Source organism: Teleopsis dalmanni, chromosome 2 (genome assembly GCF_002237135.1).
Source record: "Teleopsis dalmanni isolate 2A chromosome 2, ASM223713v2, whole genome shotgun sequence".
In the NCBI taxonomy this organism is placed as follows: domain Eukaryota; kingdom Metazoa; phylum Arthropoda; class Insecta; order Diptera; family Diopsidae; genus Teleopsis; species Teleopsis dalmanni.
In genome coordinates this window covers 82,969,252-82,995,664 of record NC_051847.1, presented here as the reverse complement: position 1 = coordinate 82,995,664, position 26,413 = coordinate 82,969,252, and the positions used below count along the sequence as shown (strand labels likewise).

The 26,413-nt window shown below is 30.0% G+C and overlaps 1 protein-coding gene across 1 annotated transcript; it reads right to left on the bottom strand.

The window, feature by feature from the left end:
- Window positions 1-2,015: 2,015 nt before the first annotated feature.
- On the bottom strand, window positions 2,016-20,527 carry LOC119682664 (serine-rich adhesin for platelets). Its single transcript, XM_038096154.1, has 12 exons — window positions 19,720-20,527; window positions 8,736-9,002; window positions 8,413-8,665; window positions 7,339-8,239; window positions 7,137-7,285; window positions 6,895-7,072; window positions 6,429-6,702; window positions 6,018-6,311; window positions 5,443-5,913; window positions 3,789-3,983; window positions 2,821-3,626; window positions 2,016-2,760 (listed from the first exon to the last, which is right to left on the bottom strand). The coding sequence occupies exons 2-12, from the start codon at window positions 8,819-8,821 to the stop codon at window positions 2,525-2,527; spliced, it is 3,843 nt and encodes a 1,280-aa protein (XP_037952082.1). The 5' UTR covers window positions 8,822-9,002; window positions 19,720-20,527; the 3' UTR covers window positions 2,016-2,524.
- Window positions 20,528-26,413: the final 5,886 nt, after the last annotated feature.

The following is a 26,413-nucleotide window of genomic DNA, read 5'->3' as shown; positions in this document are numbered from 1 at the left end:
CTTATATCGAGTTGCTTATCTTTAATATAACTAAAAATATATATGTACAAATAATTTAGAGTCAGTACCCGAAAAATTGTCTCCCGGTTGAAAGAAACCCAAATTTATCTAGATATATCTAGATAAAAGGAAAAGGAAAAGATTACACCTAATATGTTACAACAATGAAAATGTACTAGAAAGAGAAAAAAAGGATTATATTTATATCACTTCTATTTAATGATTTAAAATCAATAACATTTCAGGATAAGAGATCAGGTGGAGAGCGATAAAGATAAATGAGTGTACTGCTTCTTCTCGGAGAGGTTAATACAATTTGAAAGGTTTAATATAGGTTATAGTATAATCTGAACTTATCTCTGGTCTATGGATACAGTAAAAGTTTTGATTTTTAAAACTAGATATAACTGTTTCAAAAATAGTGACTAATATCTTTTAATATCTAATATTAATATTAATATTAATGTTAATTTTTAAAAGAATCTGATTTGTAAAGGGAAAGAAAGTAAAAATTTTTGTTGATAAGTTAAAACTTTCTCTACATACATAATTCAGCAAATGATCAAACTATTATTTAGCTCCTTCCACAGCATATACTGTCTAGAAATCAGTCAAATGATTGCGTTCATAAAGTAATCATTTGATTATAGAAAACCCACTCCACTTCTCAAAATCATAAGCAACCTGTAATCCGAAATTCTTTCTAACGATTTTAGTAAGGTTGTCTTCTTTCTACTTCACCTATATCACTTTACACCTTGTGAATGGAATTTATGATAATGGTGGAATACTTTATTGGATGATATATTAAGGGAATACAAAAGGTTAATAGATTGCATAAATTAAGAAAATTGTTTGTTTCAATTACTATTGTTATCGCCCGAAATGGGTCGATGAAATTAAAAAAATGTAATTGAAAAAAAATGTATTAAAATACTATATACTTAAATACTAACTCAGACATAATGTGGCTATGATTTGTTAATTAATTTAAGGTTAAATAAGTTAAACATTTTAAAACAAAAGCATTCCACAACTAATTTATTAATTTATTTAATTTACTCTCTGTCTACTTTTAAATGCACTAAAATTCAAATAAAGCAATACTTTCTAGACTTTGCTAAATAAATTAAATAAAGTTTTTATAAAACAAAAACGAAGGAATAAAAAAGGCTATAAAAACTAAGTAGTTGTAACTATAACGACGTCTTTTAACCTTTGCTATATAAAGTACAATATACGAGTACACAAAAAAATTCAACTAATTTATATGCAAAAAAAAAAAATTAATTGTTATTCTAATAAAATTATGAAAGTATAATGACCATAATATAAATAATAATATATTTGCAGTGTTTCTTATATTTTTAGAGTTTCTTTATCTATTAAATTGAAGAGATTTTAGTTTCCTTAGTAATTATTATAACAAAAGTGATAATATATGCATAATTTTTTTCTTCTAGAGTATTAAGAATCTTATATTGCAATATATGTTATATATGTTAATGTTTTGTAAACTTAAACTTAAAAATATATACCATATATAAAAGAATTTAAGAGTGATAGAAATGAACCTCATATTGTAATATATATAACACTTATTATATATACCATATATATAAATAAACCTAATATAAATAATTATATTATTATTTTTTATTTCAGCTTGTAGTTCCGAAATATGTAATGTGGTTTCTATTGTTAACGTTATTAGAAAATTTAGATTTTATATATACTATATAACGTTTCGGAAATGCAATTACTTTTCAGTATATAAAAATATTATAATTTCAAAAATATTGTTTACAAAATATTATTTTCCGTAAGGAACAAATTGCATTATAATTATAATAAATGCAAATTTTGTAACAATTGTATATATGTGTGCATATATAAATATATATGTTTTATACGTATAATATAATTTTTATTATTATTTCTATTATAATTAATATTATTTTTAACGTACCAAGTCTTTGCAATTACTATACTCTATAATTTAATATTCTTTACTTAAGTCCTTGAAGATTGAATGTATGTTTCTAATTTATGTTTCTATCTCGAGTCAAGGGATTTTAACTAAATTCTTGTGTATTAACTTGTTTTATATTGGGTATATATTATATATAAATATTTACACGTATATAATATATGAGCATTTTATCGTAATTCTTACATGAACTACAGTTTACAGCTGTTACATAGTGAAAAACAATAATCGCACCGAAATCTATGAGTGTTTTTAAGTAATTATAGTTATTTATCTTGCAAAACTTGTGAATTTCTAAGAGCCTTATTGTATAAGCCATACCTATAATCTAAACAGTTTATTTTCCACATTCTTGAAACTACACTATATTTGTTAACATTTGTGGAAATATTTTTTTTTTGGTTGTCATTTTTGTCTTCTTTTCCAGATACTTGACATATCTCAGCAATTGTCTGCGAACACTTAAATTCATTATTGTGCCAATGCACATTATGAAGTATTACTAAAAACTTGTAACCAAGTCAAGTGTTGTCTTTAATCTTCATTAAGTCCATTAAGCTCTACACTCTGATTCTCAAGACTACGTTTCAAATCGGCGATTGTGTTCAATATTAATTGTTTTTTCACATCACTAACTTTGTCGCCGTTTTCACCATCGTGGTTCACGTCTTGACTAGAGCTTTTCGTTGATGAAAGCTTTGAGCTTGTGTGCTGCTGGCGTTCACGTCTTAAATGATTTATTTTAGCCAACAAAACTTGCTTGGGTATCTCTGTTAAGAAAACATTTATATTTACGAAATACAATAATAAATATTCGTATAAAAACTTACCAGATTCCAAGTCAAAGCTTTTCTTAATACGTTCAAATGTAGAACTGCCTTTATATACCTTCCTCTTAAGTGGTTCGCTTTGTGGACAATAGTGTGTCATATTTCCACCAACGGAATTAAAGGTCAACATACCAGACTTGTTTTCACCTACCGCATTACAGTTATTATAGTCCGACTGCTCATAGAGCAATATTTTGGCTATTTCAGGCAAGTAGTTATGATTTGCCATATCTTCCGCAGAACTTTGGTGTTGTATATTTCTATTACGTTTAGGGCTTCCATTAAGTATGGATATATTTTGTGAATGTTTAAAGCTGATATCGGCTTCAGAATCACTGTCGAATAACGCTTGTGAATTATTGTGCAACTTTGGTGATTGGCTGCGATAACGACGACGTCCTTGTGGGCTATTCACAGCTTTCCTACCACTGGAATGCAATTTTGGAGATAGTTGTGCTTTAGCGATATCTTGATTAACATTTTTCCGCAAAGGCATATCTGCAGCCACATTCTGATTAATAAAGTTAGTCAAATGTGTCTTGCGTGGACTGAGTCTCACAAATTTAGGGCTATTCGGTGCAGATGTGGTCTCATATTTAAGAAATTCTACACGCTTATTTATAGCCGCCGTTAATTCATGTTCACCAAATGCAGCATTATCTATAGATCTCTGTTGCTGCTGCTGTTGTTGTTGTTTTAATTGATCACGTTTATTTTCCACTTCACAATTTTTTAACATTTCAACTCGTTTATTTACTAAGGGATTAACACGTCTTGGACTAGCCACAGGCGTCTCACGAGGTATACTAGAATGAAATAAAAAGAAATAATGTTTTAAATAACTGCTGCAAAAGTCAAAATTAACTTCAAGTGCTTTCATTTCACATAATTTTTAGGTATATTTCAATAGATATTATCAACTGATGTTTATGTTTAATATTCAATAGATAATGTGAAAAGCCTTTTACCTCTGCACGCTACTCTTAATAGACACAAGTAGTGATTCTGCTTCTAGTATCAATTGTCGGTATTTTACATCGGCTTCCAAGTCGGCCTTTAATAATGCTTTCTCACTTTCTGCAATTGTCATAAATCGGGATTCTCGAACGTCGGTAAATACTAGAGAACTCGAACGGTTTGAAAGAGGAGAGGTTTTGTAAATTCTGTGAAGAAAAAAAATATTTTATAAATAAACTAAAATACTAAACCGGTGGACTAGTTTCATAAAAATGCTTAGCATAGTGACATCTATGAGTACCATCTGACGATAGTAAATGATGGTAAACACTTAAATAAATTACTCTAAAAATATAAGAGAACTCGCATAGCATTTCGCTGTAAAGTGGCATTTCTTAATAAAAGCATTTTATGTGCATTGGTAAAAAACAACATGTAACAAAGAGGGATTATTTGATTCACTTAAAATTGGATAAAACTGAAGCAGAACGTGTGAAATCCTAAAATACTAAACCTACACACAGGTTTTCTAATTCCATGATGATTGTAGGACTCGAGCACCGTCTGTTAAAAACATTTGCAATAAAAACAACTGCGGGCAACTCAACTCGACTTATCTATGGAAGCCATAAAGAGGAAACAAGGATACTGAAAAGTAAAGGCTACTGAATTTTAATAGAAGACGACACAAAGATTGGAAAGGGCAGTATTATAAAGACATATTGAAAATGACTCGAGTGAATCTATTAGGTATGTCAGCCATTGTAATTGGTGTTAAAATGTGAGTCAGAGTACTATATGGAAATCGACAAATGTACTAACAGAAACAAAATAAATTTAAAAAAAATAACAAAATCTTCAACTCAATTGGGCATTGATTATAGTGAATTCAGACGTTGATCTCCTCATCTAAAAAGCTATGAACTCCATGCCAAAGACAATTCGAAAAATTAAATGTAAAAATTGTTTCGAAAAATTCGTTGAATGTTTCCAGCGTTATTTTGAACAGAAAGGAAATTGTTTTGTATAACCATCCATATAATATATAAATAAGATAACACAAACCTCTTTTAAGATTAGTCTCATCAGATGTGATAGATGTATTAAGTAAGTAAGTAATTTGTATTGTGTAGTTGGTTTAATATAATAGAACTTAAAAAAAAGGTAACAGACTTCTGGGCTCGCAATGAAACATAGCATTAAGAATATAGACGATAGACGATATTGTACGAATAACTGGCTCTAACGAAAGAGAAGACCTCATTGACATCTCTCATTGATTTTTTTCCTGTTATCAGACGGGGATAAGGACTGCGAGTGCAGTATTATCCTCCTGACCAACTTCAAAATCAGTTAAACACAAAGTATTAAATTCATATTCTTATCTCTTTTTTTTTAGAAACGACATTAAGTGACCTCAGAAACATCTAGCAAGTCAGAAACATCTAGTCGCCCAAGTAAAGATAACAAGTAAAGTTTTATTTTGCACAAATCTACAGTCCAACAATTAAGTTCGATCCTTGTCATTATAAAGTGTTCACTAGTTGCCACGTCAATAATGAACTTGATATTCAACAGACTACAGAGAATAGATTTAAAGAGGAGATGAATTGCGTTATAACAAAATTAAAATTTAATATAAAACAGTTAAACAGTTAAACTCACCGTTCTCTACCAGCACTCATATTTCGTCTAAGACAAACTGGTGTACCACCTACACTACGCGACTCGCGTGGCTTTCGCACTGGCGAATTGTAGTGTTCTCGATTTTCCGTGCTCTTCTTTCTTGTTTTCAAAAAACGCTTACGCCTACGCTGCGACGCCGGTTTAGGTATATTTCCACCTGAGTTAGATGCATTAGCATCATGTGAAGACTTAAGGCTACGCGATCGTCTGCGTGTACGCACAGAAGCCCGTGCTTCAGCATATTGTTGCTGCGTTAAGCCAATAGGATTATTATTATTGTAATAATGACAACTGCCCATATTGCATTGAGAATCCTTCCTATCATTAACTTCTTGTATAGACGAAGTATCGATAAAATCAATATCGAGCAACTCATCAGTATCGCATTCATCTCCCGCATCTTGACCAGTATCCAAATCTGAGGCACAGTCTGTAGGATCTGAATCACTGCTGCATTAAAGAAATATTGTTCATTATCAATAATCAATATATGTATTTGATGTATTAGAATACAAAAAGGAACAACTGAAAATTAGAGTAGGTATCGCTCTTACCTTAAAATGTCAGTCTCTTTCTCATAAACATAACTCTCATCAAATTTTCCCATCATTTCATTAAGTGTTGCATCTTCGTCACTTATGATGGCATCAGGATATTCACGCGCACTTCCCAGCCCAGTTGCACATTGTGCATAAAGTAGATTTGCAACAGGCGTTTCTAGTGTGTGTTGCAAGTGTTCGGTACGTTTACGCCTTATGGTATTTGGTGAATTAAGTCTCTGCATGTTCTCCACTTCAGTCAAGGACGAAGAACTCTCTGACGAGTCGTAAGCTGATTTCTCATTGTGCCTGCAAATGAAAAATGTGTGAGTTGTGGAAAAAAATTTGTGAATTCGGTTTAGGGAAGCATGCATTTGTGGAGTGTCGTGCGACATAATCTGATTGTGCATTTAAGTGTTGCCGTACTTGTTGTTTCTGTCACTTGAACTTCTCGCCTCGTTGCTTGATTTAATGCCTGAGGATGAAGTGCTGGTAGCGTCAATTTCCATTTTCATTAAAGAGGAACAAACTGACTTTGAGGATGAAATTGTTGATTGCGATGTTGAAGGTGGCATGAAATGCGATTGCTGTTGTTGTTGTTGCTGTGCTGAACCAACTGTTGTCGCTGCCGATGATGATGTCTCAGTTGTCGAGTACCAAGGGTTTGTACGTATACGGCAACGCTGTCGCGGAGAGGGCGCTAAAATATATTTATTTCAAATTAATTTTCATACTCTGTTAAGGATTGAATATATTAAATTACTAAACTATAAATAGAAAATGTTGTATATTTATAATTACATACATAAGTAATAGTTAATATTATTTTATACTTGTATTGCAAAATATGACTGCTCTTGATGAGATGCTATACATATATAAATTTACTTACATTCAAATCCCTTTAGTGTAGGTAAGACTATAGTGTTATGTGCTCCTAGTGGACTCCGTCCACTACTTGTGGATCCACGATTAATGCCGATTTCATTATTGGTGGTATATATATTAGCCATGATATGACTTTGTGTGCTACTGTGATGACTAGAATAATTTGCAAACGATGTTTTTGGCTGTAAGAAAAATTATGGGACCACTAAAATATTATAATTGTCCATTTATTTAAACTAAACCTACCAATGGATCTATTGGTGACATTTCTTCTATTTTATTTAATCCAAATTTGTAACGTTGTGCTTCAATGGCTAGTGAATTGACACTCTTTGGAAAATAATGCGTACCAGTGCGCATATTGATATAATACTCTGGAGGTGTGTATATTGCACCTAAATTATAATATTAAAAATATTCTTAAAACAAGCAAAATTAAAAAATTTACCTGGAGAAGTTCCATCAGTCGAATAGCCTGTGGAATAAGCACTTTCTGGAGATGATAATATATGCATCTGTGGACCAGCAGCTTGTGGTTGTACTTGCGTTCCATTTAGTCCTTGTGTAACGTAACGGTTTGTTCTTAGTCTGGAATTTCTTGGTGGGTGTGGCATCATCATGTTTGGATTGCCTAGATTCTGATATTGATTTACTGGTCTACGTGTCGTACTTATATGATTATTATTAGATTTGATGTCAGTGTTAGAGTTACTTGCACGTAAGTGATTTGCATTGAGGCTATCAATTGAACCGCTTGTATGTTGATTTTGAATTTTTGAGGGTAACAAACGTCCATACCGTGAAGAAGCATCATCCTGTGTCTTGTAATCATAAAAATTACGTTTAGTTAGAAAAGTGCCGAGCTGCTCTGATTTGGGCCGCTCAAAATCAGCATAGTTTCTGGAATTATTATTAGTTATATGCTCTGGATGTCGTAAAATTGTACATATTTCTTCATAGTGTACTACGTCAGCCTCATTTTCTTCCAAATCTCGCAATTCGGAGCAACTTTCGTTGCGAGATTGAGTGCATGTATCGGCTGTGGAACTATTATTACGACTTTCAATATGCAGTCTTTGCTGCACTTGTTGATTATTGTTACTAACATTCATTGAAGGTTCTTTTGATCCCGTTGACCAGGATAGGGAGGAAAATGATGAGGAAGATAAATCGGGTTGTAATAATTGTTGTTGTTTTGTTGTTTTTTCTTCACATGAGTTTTCTTTGCTATTTGGTGCAGTTTGGTTTGTTCTTATTCGGTGGTGGTGATGCTGTGGCGCATAAAGGAAATTATCAGACTTTGGCGAAGTTATTGTCTCCTGATCTGGTGATTGCCATCCATAGCGACTCTAATAAATAAATAAATTGCACAAAAAGAAATATAAGCAATTATTTAATGTTCTTGATTTTGGCAAAGACCTGAATAAAAGTGAAATATATTTATTTGTCACTAAAGATATTTAGTGCCTTGCAAGTCAAACAAAGCAGACATTGAAAGGGAAAAGCGTAATTATGCACTCACTTGATTCTGAATTGGCGAGACTTCGCGACGTCTGACAGGACTCGAAATGACACTGCTGCAGCCATTGTTGTGATGATGGTTACCGTTGGGTATAGAAACTGAGCCTGGTGCTGCTGTGATTGATGTAGTCGTTGTCGTTGACATTGTGCTATTTCCATGATAAATTGTAAATCCGGTGGCGGCAGTTTTTTTGTAGACATCAAGACTGCCACTGCCCGCAGCAGCAGCAACAGAACTTGTGGTGGGAACATTGCTATTTTTAATACAAACATTTTTTTATTCTTTTTAAATTTCCTCTCTTTTGTTTAAATGGAAAAACTTACCTTTTATCGTTTTTATTTTTGTTTCCTTTTTTACGGGGACGACCAATGTGATTTTCCATCCATGTTCGTAGTTTTGACCCAAACATTATTTAAAATGTTTGTATTTTTATTTAAATTTTATTTTTAAATTAATTAATTATCTATTTGGCACCTTTAATTTTATAAATTATTATTAATTTCAATTTTATTGTATTTTTTATAATTAATCCTAAAACATATTCCTGTATTTGTGGGCTTTCCTGGACGGAATTTTTCGAACATAAAGAACTAAAAATAAATTTTTATATAAATATAAGCAAGACAAATGATTTAGTTTATTTGTTATTAAAATTTATTGTTATAATTTATGTAGATAGTTTAATAGTATTTTATAGTTGAAATATAAATATTTGAATTTTTTTTATATAACATAGGTACATATTTTTTATAACAAAAATCAAAAAGAAATCGTAACGGAACCATTATATATGTAATATCCAAAATATAATATAAAAAAATATCATTTGAGGGACTATTTATGTTTATTATTTATAAATTCATATAATTCATATCCTCTATATTATTTATACTATTTCCATATAAACATAGTTTAAATTATATTAAAAGTTATTAACATTATAAATTGAGAAAAATGAACAACACGAGCTATGAGATCTATTGCGCCATCTCACCCGTTATTTGGCCCGTTTTCTAATAATTGTCAGACATGATAATATAAAGGAGAACATTTTGATCTGTTTTCAAATATATATTAACACAACAAACCAATGGTTCCCAACATTTATTTGACTAACGACCACTATGATATTTTTGTTTTTGATAGGGACCACAAAGTTTAAGAATAATGAACTGAATGATTATTTTAATCTGCTTTATGTATGTTGTCTTTGGTATAATGTATAATAAATTTTATAAATATATGAGTATATTATAGAGGCTATGAAACAGGTATATAATAACTCGGAAATTTTTGGTTCTTATTTTCTAATGAATGAAGTCTCAGTAGACAAACTACAAGACTATTTTTAGGGACTATTTTTAAACATCTCGCAGTACACCTGTGGTCCGCGGACTATGGATTGGGAACCACTGCTATAGAGTATTATGTATAATGATATATATTTGGATTTATTTCTAAATCCATATATATGTAAGTAAAAAATTTTCATTGCTAAATAGCTTCTAAAGGAGACTTAAAACTTTACATATATATTTTATTTAGGAAAAGTTACTTGAAAAAAACTTAATATTCCTAAATTTATTTTTAGCCTGAAGCACCTATATGTTATACCTAAGCTGAAATTTAGAATATAACTGAATATTATTATATTACTACTATTATTACTTCAAACACTACTATTCGCCAGCTAGAAATTGCACAAAGCCAGGCTCTGAGAAGATTTTTCAAGGTACCATGGTACATTAAGACGAATGACAGGGACCTCAAGATTGATCTGATCAAAAAATACATAAAGAATAAAGCCCTGAAATTATTTCCAAAAACTGACAAACTTACCAACAACGCGTTATTGAATCTCAGAATGGTTACAGGCTCCTCAGTGAGGTATGCAGAGCTGAGGTCAATTATTGCTTAGTCTGATGAAGTGATAAACAATAATCCATTCAAGGCGTAAAGAGGCGTTTACTGTTAACTCTCTATTTCGAGTTAATAAAGAGAAAAAGTGTTCAAGTGCACTTGCTCAAATAGCTTCAACACAATAATTTGTACTATACTATTATTACCAATATTCTAATATTATTATGATTACTGGATTATATTACAATATTATTGTTTTAGCAATAATTGAACAATTTGTACATTTTTGTAAATTTAATATATTATTTTAAAACATACTAGCACTACTACATATATAGTATTAACTAGCATAAGTACAAGTTAAAGAAAACATAATTAAAGTATCGGCTGGACGAAAACTATTTGGCGTTTATCTTTTACTGAATTTCAAGTAATTAATAGTAAATTAAAGACGTTACTTCCGTTTCACATTTATTTTTTTGTTTAACCGATGACTGATAAGTTAATTATTTGTATATACATTATTAAGGTTCACATATTGCATTTTAATACCTTTAATAAATCGTAAAATGGGTTCCTTGAAAGAGTTATGCAAAGTAAATGGTCTTATAAAAGTAATAAAGAACTGATAGTTAAGATATAGTTAAAACAGATTTAGGCTTTACTATCAATTTAAAATTGTTAAGTTTATTTTATCTTGAGGCCGTCCTTTGTGGTAATAAAGAATCAGAACACAATGAAACAAACCAGATGAATTTAAATGATTTTTAAATTATATAATATCTCAAATTAGCTCCGATAAAATACTTTTTTCTATGAAATGTTTACGCTATAATTTGAATTTTTCCGAAGATGTTGAATTGATTTCCTTTATAATTATGATATGAGATCTCTATATATAACTGTCGAACATAGACTGCAACATTTCGCTAAATATTTAGAGACGCCAATAATTTTGTAATTATAAAATAAACATTTGATTTTCATAATTTAAGTCAATTTAATTAAAGTCAAATTACAAAAGCTGAGCAAAAAGGTGAAGATACTTAGGGTCTTTCCACTTATTTGGCATAAATGGAGAATACGATTCCTTGGTTGAAGAAATACACAAAATTATTGTAGGATAAAAAGTGGCAAGAAAGAAAAATATAAGAAATTAAAGTGAAAGACCACAAGTAGTAAGATATATAAACTATATTACAACCGGAGTATTAATGCCGTAGCAATCACGAGTGCACACATAGAAAATAATAGTTATATTGCTCCCGAAAAACAATTCAATTACCAAATAGTACTAGCACTTCCAAAAGAATTTCCTCAAAATGATTTTTTGAAGATGATTTGATTTTTGAAAACTGTTCTATGAAAGAAAAAATTAATTGAACCGGGCATAAGGTAGATTACTTTACCGATCTAAAAACTTTTTTATAAATATTGTTTTAATTTTATTCAGCTAAACTATATCATTTTAAAATCAAATATTTTAAACAATCTCTATTACAAATATCAACAATTTCTCGGAAACATTTTAAAATAAAATATAAAAAGTGTGTGAATTCTTAACAATCCAGATTATAAATATTAATCATTTCTCAGAAATATCACTATTATGTCTAAAATTATAGGGAAACTGAAACAACTGTGGCTGATATCTAATGTCTCTATTATAGCTTTTTTTTAATATTTATTTGTTCAAAAGTTGTGTGTTTCTACAACAATACTAGCATTATACTATGAGAGAATGATATATAAAAGTTAATATAATTCAATTAATTCTTTGCCATCTGTTTTGATTCCGACAACATTATTGAATTTAAAAAACTGCACAGTTGGTATTATATACTGCCAACAGAACAAAAAATTACAATGCACTTACTTCCCAGTGGAACCGTGTACTACGATCATAGTAAATCAATTATAGTACTACATCTAATCTTATCGAGAATATCAATTAAATTTTGAATATTCAAAATATATATACTCTTTATACAGTTCCTTTATGAAGTACTGACTCTAAGCCTGACTCATTATTTATTTTCTTTACTTTCATAATTTTCCTATAATAGAAAATGATTTATACTTAATACTCTCTACAATACATAAGAGAAAGAAATTGAGAAGTCTATTTAAAGAAAATTATTAATCATTACCACTATTTGCTAAGAAGAAAGAGAAGCTGACACAAACCTCTAGGGGACTAAATCTAAATGAACCTTTAATACACTTTAAAAGTGTATATATTTAAAAATATTTAGACGCGTATCTCAGGTAAAAATTTTGAAATTGTTTTCCTAGGATATATGAACCAATGGGGATATATGAACCAGGCATACATGAAAGAGACTTTATTTTTTATAAAACTTAAATCACGCATATATGAAACCTTCTATGAGCATTTCATTCCCTAGGTTTATCCACAATTGTTTCACTTAATGCCAAGAAATACATTTTATATAAGTAATTTGTTATTCAAATTAATTTTCAAATCTATAATTAAAATTTAGAAGTCGGTTCTGAAACTAAAAACTGCTAAAGTCAAACACAATTCTAAATTTATTTCTTTATATATTAATTAACTTCTCCGAAATCAGAAGAAGAACAAGAAACTTGTAATGTTGATATTTTCTTTCCGAGAGTGTCGCGTCTTATGACGAAAAGAAACTATTTAAAAGTTAAAAAGGTTCGAATAGAAATGAAAAGACAACAACAAAAATTTCGTTGTTATTATTATTATTATGCTATTCAAACGACCATGTATTCGTCTAGAAAAACATTTATGCCCTGCTTATCACCTAATTAAGTGATAATCACCTCACTATATATACAATTTTCACAGACTAAGTTTCTCACAGATATTTTATTAAAACTATTTTGGAAAACATAGTTGATACCTTAATATTTTATACTAATTATGTGCTGGTTTAGTACACAATTGTTTTCAGGAACTAATTAGGGTTACATACTAAATATTCGTTCGAAATTTTTAATCTACTCCAATTAGAGTCTAACAACTAATATAAACACTATAAATCCACACATGTATATAGATACTTGACAACTTTTGTAAATATTTTCAGTCAATACATAAAGAATATTTCAGTCTCAGTTTGCTTAAAAAGTATTTGTTTCAGTAAAACGTTTTATATTCAATGCAAATTGAAACAATTGCTGACCTAGTTCAGTTGAAAACAATTGAATTGAGTTTGCATATATCATTTCAATTGTCTCATAGCAAACGGATATAAACGTAACATTCAGATGGACGGGGGAAGGGAATAAAAAAGCGTAACTTTTCGATTTCCTTGCCTTATTTAAAATGCACATACCCAAAGAGTTGCTTTTATTAACTTGTCATGACGTTGATTCAATAAAACGTTTCCACAAAGTTGGTAAAAGTTTCTGCCGCACTTAGGTTGATGAACCATTTCCAGAGTGTTGAAAGTGTTCAGTGCACAGATCTGAATTTTAAATAAGATTTTGTTTTATTGCAAATCAAATTGTGGCAAATAAGCACCTTTTTCACTTTATTTTTAAATAAGATACTCGACAGCAACATAAAATTTAACGAACTTAATAAAAATCAGTAGAAATCAATAAAAAAGAAATTTAATCCTTAAAAGAATTTTTGCATACTCATTCTAACATTCCAACATTCGAACATTCGACGCAAATCATGTGGATGGCACGTACACATCACCTCCCATGAACTGCCAGCATGTGATTGCATTTATATGTTTATCTTCTTCTTAATGCTCGAACATTTTCGTAGGTTCTACACGGCGTATGAGCGACATGGAACCCAAACGCATTAAAGCCATTGCTTTGGCTTACGTCATAAAAAGTAAGGTTAACAATACAATGGGAAAGAACCCATTGCTGCTGTAACAGTTATCTTGTTACTTAAGCACATGGCAGCACATCACATGTCCGCACTACCGTACTAAAAGGACTCCAGGGAATAATTTTGTTCAACGATAAAGAAATCTATTCAAATGTTGTGATGTGAAATTGCGAAGTGAGTTTTTGGCGTTGTCATTTTGAAGATATCAGCATTCTTCCTAATGCACATGTTTTGTAAAACCAATGGGTGTACGTAGGGTTGCCAAGTTCAAATAAAAATTGCAATTGTTTTATTTTCTTTTATATTATGATGTGAAGTAATTCAATTTAAATTATTCTTCTTTGAATAAATTCCATTTTCCAAAATCAGTTTTACGTCTAGATATATTAGAAACAGATATGTTCCGAATATTCATTGTGGTATATGTGTATCTAATTCATTTTTATTAATACTAGCGATGTTCTAGTTCATAAATATCTAATATTAACAAAACTAAAATATAGCTTATTACAATAAGCTATTCTATTTCATGAGATATAAAAACGTATATAGTTATCGAATGGGCTTATAATATTATCGCAGCGTTTTTGTGTTCATATTGAAGCTGTGGTATCACCAACCATAGTCGGTTGACTGCTAAAGTGGTACAAGAGTATTATAGATCAGTTTTGAAGATCAAGTTTTGCTTAACTTAGAAGTGCTTATAAGTATGGCAAAACTGAAGTGGTACAAGAGTGTTATAGATCAAGTTTGAAGATAAAGTTTTGCTTAACTTAGAAGGGTTTATAAATCAAAACTTTTTAATTGAAAAATTAGATTTGTTGGAATTCATTCGATAACGTTTCGAAAACTAGGCTAAGTTTATACGGTCTAAATGATTTAATTTTTTGTTAAGAAATAAATGACACGAAAACTAAGTAATTGTATTTTCATTGCTAAAAGGCTATGTTGTTCTGTAAAAATATAAAAGGCATTTTGTAAGTTCCTGTAGTAATTCGGCAATTGTGAAGTAGAGTCTTTTTAATACAATAATTACTAACCATTGTTTTCGGATATTACTGAGAGCTTTTGTAAATGAAGACGACGTTATGAGTCTTAATGGTTTGCGTAAGGTTACGAAAATAGGCGCGAGTCAGCACGCCTATCATATTATCTGGACATTCAAGTTAATTTTCATGCAGACCATAGATATGTTCCTTAATTAGTGAGTACAATTTAGTCTAATTTAGTATTGTTTATGTTATTAAAGGCTTTTGTAAACCTAAATAATGTTAATTCTTTTTTTCGAAAGTAACGCGTCTTATGACGAAAAAAAACTGTTTAAAAATTGGAAGGATTCGAATAAAAATAAAAAGACAACAACAAAACTTTTAGTTATTTTATTGTAATTTGTCTGACCATACAACGCTGTTTCGAATATTTCTAAGTACTTATCATCAGTGGTCGTAGCAAATATTCGAATTTTTTAAATTAGTTTATAGTCCGTATATAATTCGTTTGAACTGCAAGTGCCAGGCTTAGAACTAGTGTCTGTCAAATTAGAAGCAATGACTAATCATGTTTTTCCACAAGTAGCCAAGATTGCACAAACTTTCAATGCTCAAGTTCCAAGTTTTTTTTAATTTAAATTTTAATTAACTATTAAGTTGGTTTTTTCAGATTTAACGAAGAGTTTATTAACACAAAAAATATTAGATTATTTAATATTATTCTGAGATACATAATGATTCTCTGCACGAATGTACCGGAATATACTGTAGGCATATTTTTCTAATAACCACTTTCATGGTGTTCTATTATTGTAATTATAACTATGCAAAATAATTCACTGAATAAGTAATTTGTGTTTACTTAGTCAGGGCTGAAGGTCTAATACATATGAAATTAAATATTATTTGACAATTAATTTAATATCTATATTGAGTTCTGTATGACTTTTTCATATTACTTTATACATCCCAAATTTTATGTATCGCCATTTTCAATCACTGGAGGGAAGCACTATTTTAAAACGTTCTCTTGAACTGTAACTAGACCTAACTGTCTCTATGAGTATAGAAAAATTATTAAATTAATTACACTCTATTATTATAGTATTACTGCCATTAGTAAAACCGAAGTGAAACTCGAACTAAAAGAATATATTGTGTGATATTTTTGATATATGAAAATATCAAATCTAAAATTTTAAATTTTCGATACCATAAAAAAATTATGAAGAAACGCCTGTGATATCAGTAAACTGGTAAGAGCACGATACAATTTCTTTACTAATCAAGCTTAGAACATATGTATATTAAACTAAGAAACTTTAGAAACTAGAACAAATAAATATTTAGTGTATTCAGTGTCATATGCTACAGTTAAGTTACTCTTGATTATGTTAAATAACGAGTGCTCCATAAATCTGAGAGAAAATGATGCTTCCACATAAGATGAATAGATGGAGTTAATAATGATTTATGGTGAGAAAATATCAACAACTGAATAACTATGTTAAGGCAAAAAAAAATGTCAAGAATGGAAGGCTATCATGCGACAGGTTCAGATACTACTAAAACTGTGTTGTCATAAAAAATACTGGTGATAATGTTTCTACAGTGCATATAATAAAAAATACAACTCTAAAAATTAATGAAAACCGATCGATATATTTAGTGCTTACTAAGTTGGGCATTACAGACTTGAGTCGTTCGTGGCCGCTTGATATAATACTATATATATATTTATATATATATGACTATCATACACAAAGAAAATAGGATAGATATCATTTATATACTACTCAACATATATCAACTAGAATTAAGATTAAAATTTTATCCATATTCAATATCTAGAATATTGATATATCTAGAATATTCAATATATAGAATATTGTTAGAAATAGCACAATAGAAAGTGAGTAAAGAAATCATATTCATAGAAGGCTGAGAAATAAATTAGTAAAAATTGTGACCACCGACAGAGTTATTAACACTAGCAGGGGCACTGAAATAGTGCAGTAAGTGTGAACCACTAAACACAAAGTATAATTTTATAAATGAAGTAGAAGAAGCAGTCATAAGTTGTTTTCTTTTTATAAAAAATAGAGATTTTGCATGTATTCACTTCTTTTGTCAACCCCATCAAATCCTAAATGGCAATACTAATCTTAATTCTATTCTTTAATCTTCAAACCTGTGTCCAGTTTTGACGTACTTCTTCAAGTCTTTCCACTGATTCCAATTGAGATCCGGTGGCATCTAATTGAGCACCCTTAGGTTTCGAGCATATCGTCATCCCTTTAATGCAGAAAAAATCAATCTCTCTGCTGCTTACCATAAAAATCGACACAAAAAGCTATCCTAACTAGATTTTGTTCACTGATACAAGCTATCAGTATATATTCAGTACAATCCACGGAGCTTAATTTTTGTCACTATGTCTGGCTCTACTATGTCTGACAGTATAAAGAACTGCTTCAAACCATTAACTCATTATATAGTTTAACCTAAATGTAAGGTAACAATAAATACGGGCACATTTACAAATAAAACTCCAATAACAACCATTATTGCGATTATAACTGTACAAATTATCATGCAAACTGAACCATTAGAGTGACGAACAAAAATAACTAGAATAGGAGAATAACTCCTTTCAGTAGTTTGAAAATTTGTATCTACGTTGGATGTTAAGTTGATAAATACTGAGCTTGTCTCAATCTATTAATATTAAAATAATAGATTAAAAATTTTATTTCCATTTCTGTAAGTAAGTTTCCAAGAACATGAGTATACCTATATGTGTACATTACATATCATGTTCTTCGTTTATAGGAGTTACAGCTACGCGGATAAAAAGGAAACTGTACCCAATCTAAGTCAATGTCGATCACTTTTTTTAACTGATCTAACAAAACTGTGTTCCTTTAAAATTAGAAACTGTAGAAACTATTTTTAAAGTATTGTTTATTGTATATTGTCATATAGATAGTAATCGAAAAATGGACTTAAAAACAGAAAACAAAACTTAAGTACATATCTTAGTGGTTTCGCCGTAGCCGGTCCCAAGTCCGGTTGAAAAAGAAAATGCGAACAACTAGTCTGAATGGCTTTTTGATCATCATAGCGTCTCAAGAAGTAGGTGCAGACAATCAACTATTCTAGAACTCACAAAGCGGTGCATCATAGTTTTTTAACCCATCACTCAACGATTAAGCTTTACAAACACTCATAACAAACATGAACGACCACAGCGGAACTAAATCTCTACGGGGTAAGCGGTTCACGGCTAATCCTCCTGCCATGACAGCAAGCGCATCCAATGTGGATGCACCAAATTAACGTATGTAGTATGAGTATCCAGTTGACTAAAACCGATGAGACCCTATGCTTCACTAGTAGGACAACAGTAAGTAAGTTAGTTAATAAATTTAGCAGGTTGGTTTTCTTTTACTTGAATACGGAAATCACACCTTCTCAAATGGACATGGTTTGTGAGTTTGGTACCTCAAATTTGTACCTTTAAGATAGTTCTTCAGATTTATTCACACGCCATGCATGTCTCATGCGTAGTATTTTAATGGACTATTATTTGTGCTCGAGTGAGCTATTGTCCACAAGGCTGACAATAGCTCGAACGTTCTTTAACACGTTTAATATTTTTGTTTTGTTGACCGCTTTGCGAAAAGGTGATCATGAGTTTTTGTTAAAACCCTGACCAAAAGTTTTTTATTTATATACATATCATTCATTATATTATTTGTTTTGTATATCAAGTAACGTTCCCAACTGTCCGTTGTATCACCATTTGCGGTGAAGGGGTTAGTATATTCCCGCGGTAAGTCATGTCTGTCGTAAAAGGCGACTACAATCCCGGCGCTATGCCGATACTATCATTAAGTTTGCATGGTAGTAAGTAAGTGCCATCACTTGCAGCACTCGACGAGTGGTATGAATCTGGTACCACGGGGGTCAGGGATGCCCGCAGCTTTGTCTACTCTGACCAACTGAGGTTGGCAGTATCGTTGATTGGTATGCATTTAACATCATTCGGCGTGGAGTTGCGTGTTTATCACCGGATGCTGTGACCCAAAGATCAGCAAAAGTTTTAGATGGGCTTTGCTGTTATGTTCTGAATACTTAAATTCATTGGAATCGGCGAAATTCTTCGGAATTTCATCGGAGCGTTGATTAGTGCATTGTATTAACACGTGTATTTTTGAACACAATGATGTTAAGCTACCAAGGCTGGTAATCACGTAACAAATTCTGGACTCTGTCCGTATTATCACAACGGATTACTATTTGAAGTCAAATAAGCTAGGGGCACAAGGCCGCCACTCCAAGCTAATCAAGCGTAACATCCTTAAATCTATTTAAACCACTCCTTTATTAACATTCAAATCCATTTATTTCAATTATTTTTTTAAAACCCAAGAAAACTACGAACTTATCTAACTACAAGTATTCCAGCATCCCCAAAAGTCAAATTATTTAAAAAAGGAACTAAAAAATCAAAAAAAAATGTAGAGCATGGCAACCATGTTTCAACATAAATTTTGCGAATTTTTTCTTTACCATGCATTGTATAGGAATGCGGTATTTATGTAGAATATTTACCTTTTCTGCGAATACTGCAGCCTTCATATCCTTTTTTTTATTGCTTTACTAGTCACAATTTAGAATAGTTGAGCGGAAGTTTATGTTTCGCTCGGTAGTAAAAAACTCATCGCGCTCGTCGTTCTGTTTTGTTTACTTTTTGTAATTTATGGTTGCACAAATCCTTCAAAGGACTCTTCGGAGACTTTAGTGCTGTGTGCGCTTCTGTTGGATTGTGTACGATGGATTGTATATGATTGTGTGCGATTATAAGAGTAGGATTTGTTAATTTATATTTGTGCGTATGTTGTCTCTATTCGTTTGATAACAACGTTTTCCGAGTTTTTCAGCTCGCTGAATTCAGTTATGCATTTCCTCCCTTAACACTTCTGAGCACGAAACGAGAGAGTCGGATTGTCGATTGTAAGTTTTACGTTGCCAAAAAGGGGGTGGTATGCACTTTTGGTAGTGAAAAGTTCTGATTTTGTCTTATTTTCCTATTTTTAGTTTCTGTCGGAATTTCCTGTTATGTATTAAAAATTCACACAGACACACTCACAGACGTCCTTTGAATGGAAGAAGCGATTTTAATGCCGTTTCAAAGCACCAATTATGCAAGTTTTCTTCTCTTTGTGGCGTTTGTTTAAATGCTTTTTTAATTATTTTGTACACTTTAAGTATTTCTTTTTTTATTTTTTTTATAGAACTACTATAGAATATATTCTTTATGTTAAATGTCTCAACATTTTCAATATAGAAATTTATTTGTGTTCAATTTACAAGCACCATTAAGCACCAGACAGCGAATTTCGTAATTTTTTTTTTCACTTTTATCGTAGACACTTGAGGTTTTGTTTATTTTTAATCGCTTGATTCTTTCACATTAATTCTTATTTATTTATTTATTTATTTATTTAATTTTATGAAATTGCAAATTAGGCAAAAATTTATTATAAACAAAAGAAATTAAGAAGCAAGCAATGGAAACGTAAAAAAAATTGATGAATCTTTCAGAAATTTCGTCTACGACGGCGATGGATTAATTTTTCCTCTGCTTGTATTTCCATATAAATCTCTATATATATACTAAAGTGTATAGGTATGTAGTGCGTTAGCGAAGAGGCCGTCAGATCCGAGCTCAAAGTACCGAAACAGTCGAAGAATGCTAAGCGACTGACGTTAACTGTTGGCATCCCCAATGATTTTCCTTACCATTGCCAACTTTGCTCAGGCGTTGGCAGAGCGATGAGTTGCTGAATAGCAAAATTTTGCTGTTTGCATGTTTCAGGAGCGAAATCAACTAAATCATTTAGGAGAAGTAAATAAATTTTGAAAATTTTCTTAAAATTTGTACAGAAAACTTTTTAGAATAGTAGTGAATAGTAGTGAAACTACAACAACTAAAATGCTTTTTATATTATTTTAATTAATTGAATTTTTGACTGACCATAGAGATGTTTCGAATATTGTCAAATACCCATCATTAATGGTCTAGTCATTTCTTATGTTTAAAGTTATTCATAAATAATTTTTTGAGACTGCAAGTAGCAGGGATTGAACTTGCAAATACCAGGGATTGCTAATTTCTATTAAATATAATAGTCACTTCCGTCATAACTGACGTCAAATTACAACTTATATTAGAATTTTTACATAAGTTTTAAAATTGTATTCTTATAACAACACAATATATTACTAATTTGAGTATGTATACTATACTATACATATACAAATATATATGTATCTTATAAACTATAAGATTTGGGAAATATTAAAATATGACTACTTTGCATCTAATGCAGAATTTCAATTAGGGTTTTTATATATAAAACCGCTACTGCACTGTTATTTGACACAGTGTAGGCGTGCGCAGTATTAAAAAATTTTTGAAAATTTCATTTCGTTACTATTTAAACCAGAAAATATTACAGATATTACAATATAAGGACTTTAACTAATATATGGTAAATAGACCAATAACTTCTAATATTGAGGACATTTTTTTTCATATATCTTAATTACTCTAATTAACTAATAACATTGAATAAGTTGTATTATAGAGTTTAGCGTTTGAAGTGTTACCTATTCAAGCAACCATATCTTTTTTATGTGAAATAATTTTTTATTTAATTCAAATGACAAAAATTAGTGGTAATTATCGAAATTTCAGAAGCCATTTACTCCAGCTCAATGTGTTCACCTTTTCCCTTGACTATAGTTTTCAAGCAGTTAAAAAATTGGTTGCATGCTTCACGAATGTGATTTCCTGGTATTTGGGCTCATTCCTTAACAATGACTTTCTTCAGCGCATCCACACTGGCCTTTGGTTTATCATACTCGCTAAAAGATTTGCCACTTCCATCTTGGATTTGGTTTGATAAATTGTAACTTGACTATTTTAGGTTAGATTTTTTGTAGGTTATGCATATGGGTATTGTTTTAAGCACCATTAAATGAGATCAGTATTCATTCCTCCACAGAATATGTTTCTAATCCTTACTTAGGATAGTAAGGATTAGATATCATATTAGTGACTGAGAGTATTACGAACAATCCATCCAATCACTTGTTTTAGTCTTCGAAGTGTTCTAATTTTACTTGCTGAATAATGTGTAATTCCCCATCTTTTCTGCATAATTTTGTTCAATATTCCCATTATGTGACAATATTGAATGAATAAACCTCAAAGAAACCTACAGTGTCACCAAAGAGCATAACACAGGTAACTACTACATGATCGCAATTGATATTATTACATATTTGGTTATTAACAACAAAAACATTTAATTTGTTATTGGTAGGCATTTATTAGAACCAGATTGAGATTGTTGAGTTATAATGTCCAGATTATGGACACTGTCCATACTTACTTTCTACATGATCTTTTTAGATTCGTTTCAAAATTAGGAATTTGCAATGTAGATAAATAAATTTTTTGTAATGTCTCTTCCTTTCAGCCTTGGGCATAATGGCTAACTTCCTGACTGTTCTAATTGTATCAATCTCTTAAGTTCAAAATAGATAAACAATACTATTGCCGTTGGTCTTATTTAAGAGTAGTAATATTTGGAATTCACAACTAACTTTTGAGTGTGAATGTAAATTGAAACCAGTATTACATAATTCCGTAAAGTAAAGTACAATAATCAGACTAGCTAAAATTCCTGGATTTTAATTATATGCTATTCAGGATGGTGTCAATATCAGACCCACAGCTGAGGCTATTGCGATCCGTATTTAATTTTCATGCCTTCTTATAATTTCTAAGGATGTAAGCAAAAGTTACATTATATTGTTTTATATCCCTTGAAAATTTTTTATACATATCACTTTACCTAAAGAAAATGGTGACGTCTCATAAACAATTGATTGATTTTTGGGAATCACTGCAGACATCATAATACAAAGTGGATGAACATACAGTAATTTCGATGGTAATTTCTTCAATATGAAATTTGGCAGTTCTTTATAAAATACTATTATACAGATTTTATATAATTTCGCAAGAAAGGTCATGATATATTATAAAAAATTTCTGCCCACAGATTACGAAAAATATCAATTTTGATATGACCGATGGAATGTCTATCTCACAAGGAGTGACTCAAGAATGCATTCCGTCTCCCCTATTATTTAACATACGATATATATATATTCCCAACGGTTTTTTATAATTTGCATAATATTGATCAAGATATTGAACTGGATACTGAATATTTGTTTATTAATTAATTATTTTTTAATTAATTAACTACATATGATATGAAGAGGACACCACTATTATAGCTATTAGTTTCAATGCTTTTCAACGAAAATGCGGAATACAAAATGATATATGTAGACTAAACTGTTCTATATCATTGAAATTTGGACTTTGTGAACTACAGATCTCAAAACCATCATACCATGATCAAAACAATTGAGTTCAATGAAGAATAAACAGTGATTGAATGCTGTGAGACAGTCACCAAAATGAGAAAAACTCTATGCAGGACATATTATGTGATATCCCAAATACGAACTATCACAATAAATTGATTATTCTAAGAAAAACCAAAGGAAAACGGGGTATTGGCTACAAACAATTATCAAAACTGCAACACAACCGCAACGGATCGAAATGCAATATGTTAGCAAACCTAACAGAAAACACACCACAAAGGTGGTTGATATTTTAAAAAAAAAGAAAAATATGTGATGCCAATACTTATAGTCGAATTGGTAAAAAGATAGAAGAAGAATGACTGTTTTTATTATGGACCAAATTTTTAAGAGAATTATCATGCCATAAATTTACAATAAACGCTTTAAGTGTTTATAATAAAATATCTTTAACTGATTTTCTTCTTAATGATTAATAACAATATTTTTAATAATTTAAATAAAAACCTAAATTAATAGTTAAATAAATAATTATTTAAAAACAAATTAATTTGTGTTAATTTTAGGAATTAATAAATATTTAAACATTTTTGCCTCGAAGTATGCAACGATGAATTATTTCATTCACTCTGCAACATCAGTTATTATTCGAAATTGTACAGCGGCTGTGTATACGCATTAGTTTGGCGAAATTTAATAAATTTGAAATTTTCAATTAAAATGATTAAATGATATAAAAATTTTAAATTTCCATAGACTGACTGACTATATAATTAATAATAGTATAATATATAAATAACTTTGTGATTATTATGTAGTTTACATTGCAGTGCAAATTACATGTTTTATAATTAAATATTTCTTCCTAGTTCTAGAAAAAGCAACTTATATGTTATCGTTTTATCTATATTTCGTAGAAATTCTTTTAAAAAAATACTTTAATCAATAAATTTTTTGTATAAAACAGTTTATACAAAAATGTTATGCTAACTAATATATATATATATATATTAAATCCTTTAACTCCTAAGAGGAGCATAAGCCCGCAATGCTAACTAATAGGTGAATGAAATAATTCTAATCCATTTTTGAATATGAACTTAAAATTTAGATTTAGTTAGAATCGTTAAGTTATTTAATTCTCTTACAAAGTGGGTATTTCCTTATAAAGTGAATTATGTAGTAAATAAATAATGGTATATATATATATACTAATTTCTATGTTACTTACAAACTTGGAAATCATCCGATGTTGTGAAATAATTAATTAAGAATTAATTTGCATAAAATATAATAAAATATTTTCGCTTTGAAAATTTGCTCATTATTGTTCCCTCTTTTATTCGAAGTAGAATTCTTGAAAGTAATATTTATATTCGTGCTATTCAGTGACGACGCGTGCCCTATTTGGAAGGGTGTGCGGCTCTTCTTTAATGTTTTTTTTACATGTACCACTTAAATTAAAATATATGAGATGTTTTATTAATAATAACCATATTATATTAGGCAACAATATATTCGCAATATTATATTAACAATTCATTAACAAAATAACATATTAAACAAATTAAATTAATAATTTATATATAAATTTAATATTATATCAATATGGAAGAAACAAAACATTTCACATAATTCTCGTAACATCAAACCAACTTTTTTCAAACAAAAGAGTTTGTACTTAGAAACATACATGTTTGTGCAGTGATCAAACAAAATCGAAACCACTTGCAATGTGCGCACAAGTACCCCGCACCATAAGAACAGAAATTCGTGGGTGCTGCTGTTAAAAGGGGAGAGACGAAATGTGATAGAAATGTATGGTGAGATGAGCTGCAAACTTCAGCCGCCATGCAACCACTTTGGCAAATCATAATGTTGGATTCGTATGCATGCAGTTGATATTCGAATAGAACAGAAAATTACTCTCATACAATTCTCACTATATAAATCTCTATCTCTGATATTACGAACGGGAGCACACGCACATTATTTTGTTCATATGCAACGTATGAATGTGCTGCCAACTTCTTTGCACACAAAGGGGAGAGACGAAATAAAATAGAAATGTTCTGTGATTTGAGCTGCAAATATATGAGCACACCTAACAAGTATAGCAGCAAAGAGTATATATACTCTATGATAGCAGCTAACAGAAGCAAATTGATTGAGTTTTCATAGACAATTATATTTAATTGTTTTTGCTAAAACTTTAAAAAATATATATGTATATGGAAATGTAATAATTAATAATAATTCTTGATGTGAAGATACCTAATAAATTTATATACCTATGTTATTTGACATTTTGCAAATTATGTTAGGGTGTTCACCGCACACCTCCGCACCTTAGAGCAATCGTCACTGGTGCTATTGTTATATAAATTAAATTAAAAACGTCGAGTTTTTAATCAATTTTTGAATGACGATTTCGTATTGTTTTAAAAGTATACAATAAACATATTAGAAATCTGAAATGCTCAACTATAATAAATAATATATATGAAATGAAGGTTTCTAACATATAACTATTATGTTATTAATAGTAAGTACAATATAAAAAGGTGATATTTCTGTTAAAACTAGTTTGTTGTTAAGTTGTCTTGTATTTCAACCAAAAACAGTCTTATTAACTTAAATATATGTCAAAATATAATAACAAGAGCAAGATAACAAAACAAGTTTATTAAATTAAATTGCGTGCCTTAATTCAATTATTTTATATAATTATTTCATATTATTTTACATATTATTTTATATAATTTTCTATAATAAATACATTAAATTATTATCAAAACCAAAATTAAATTTTAAATTAAAACCATAATGAAAT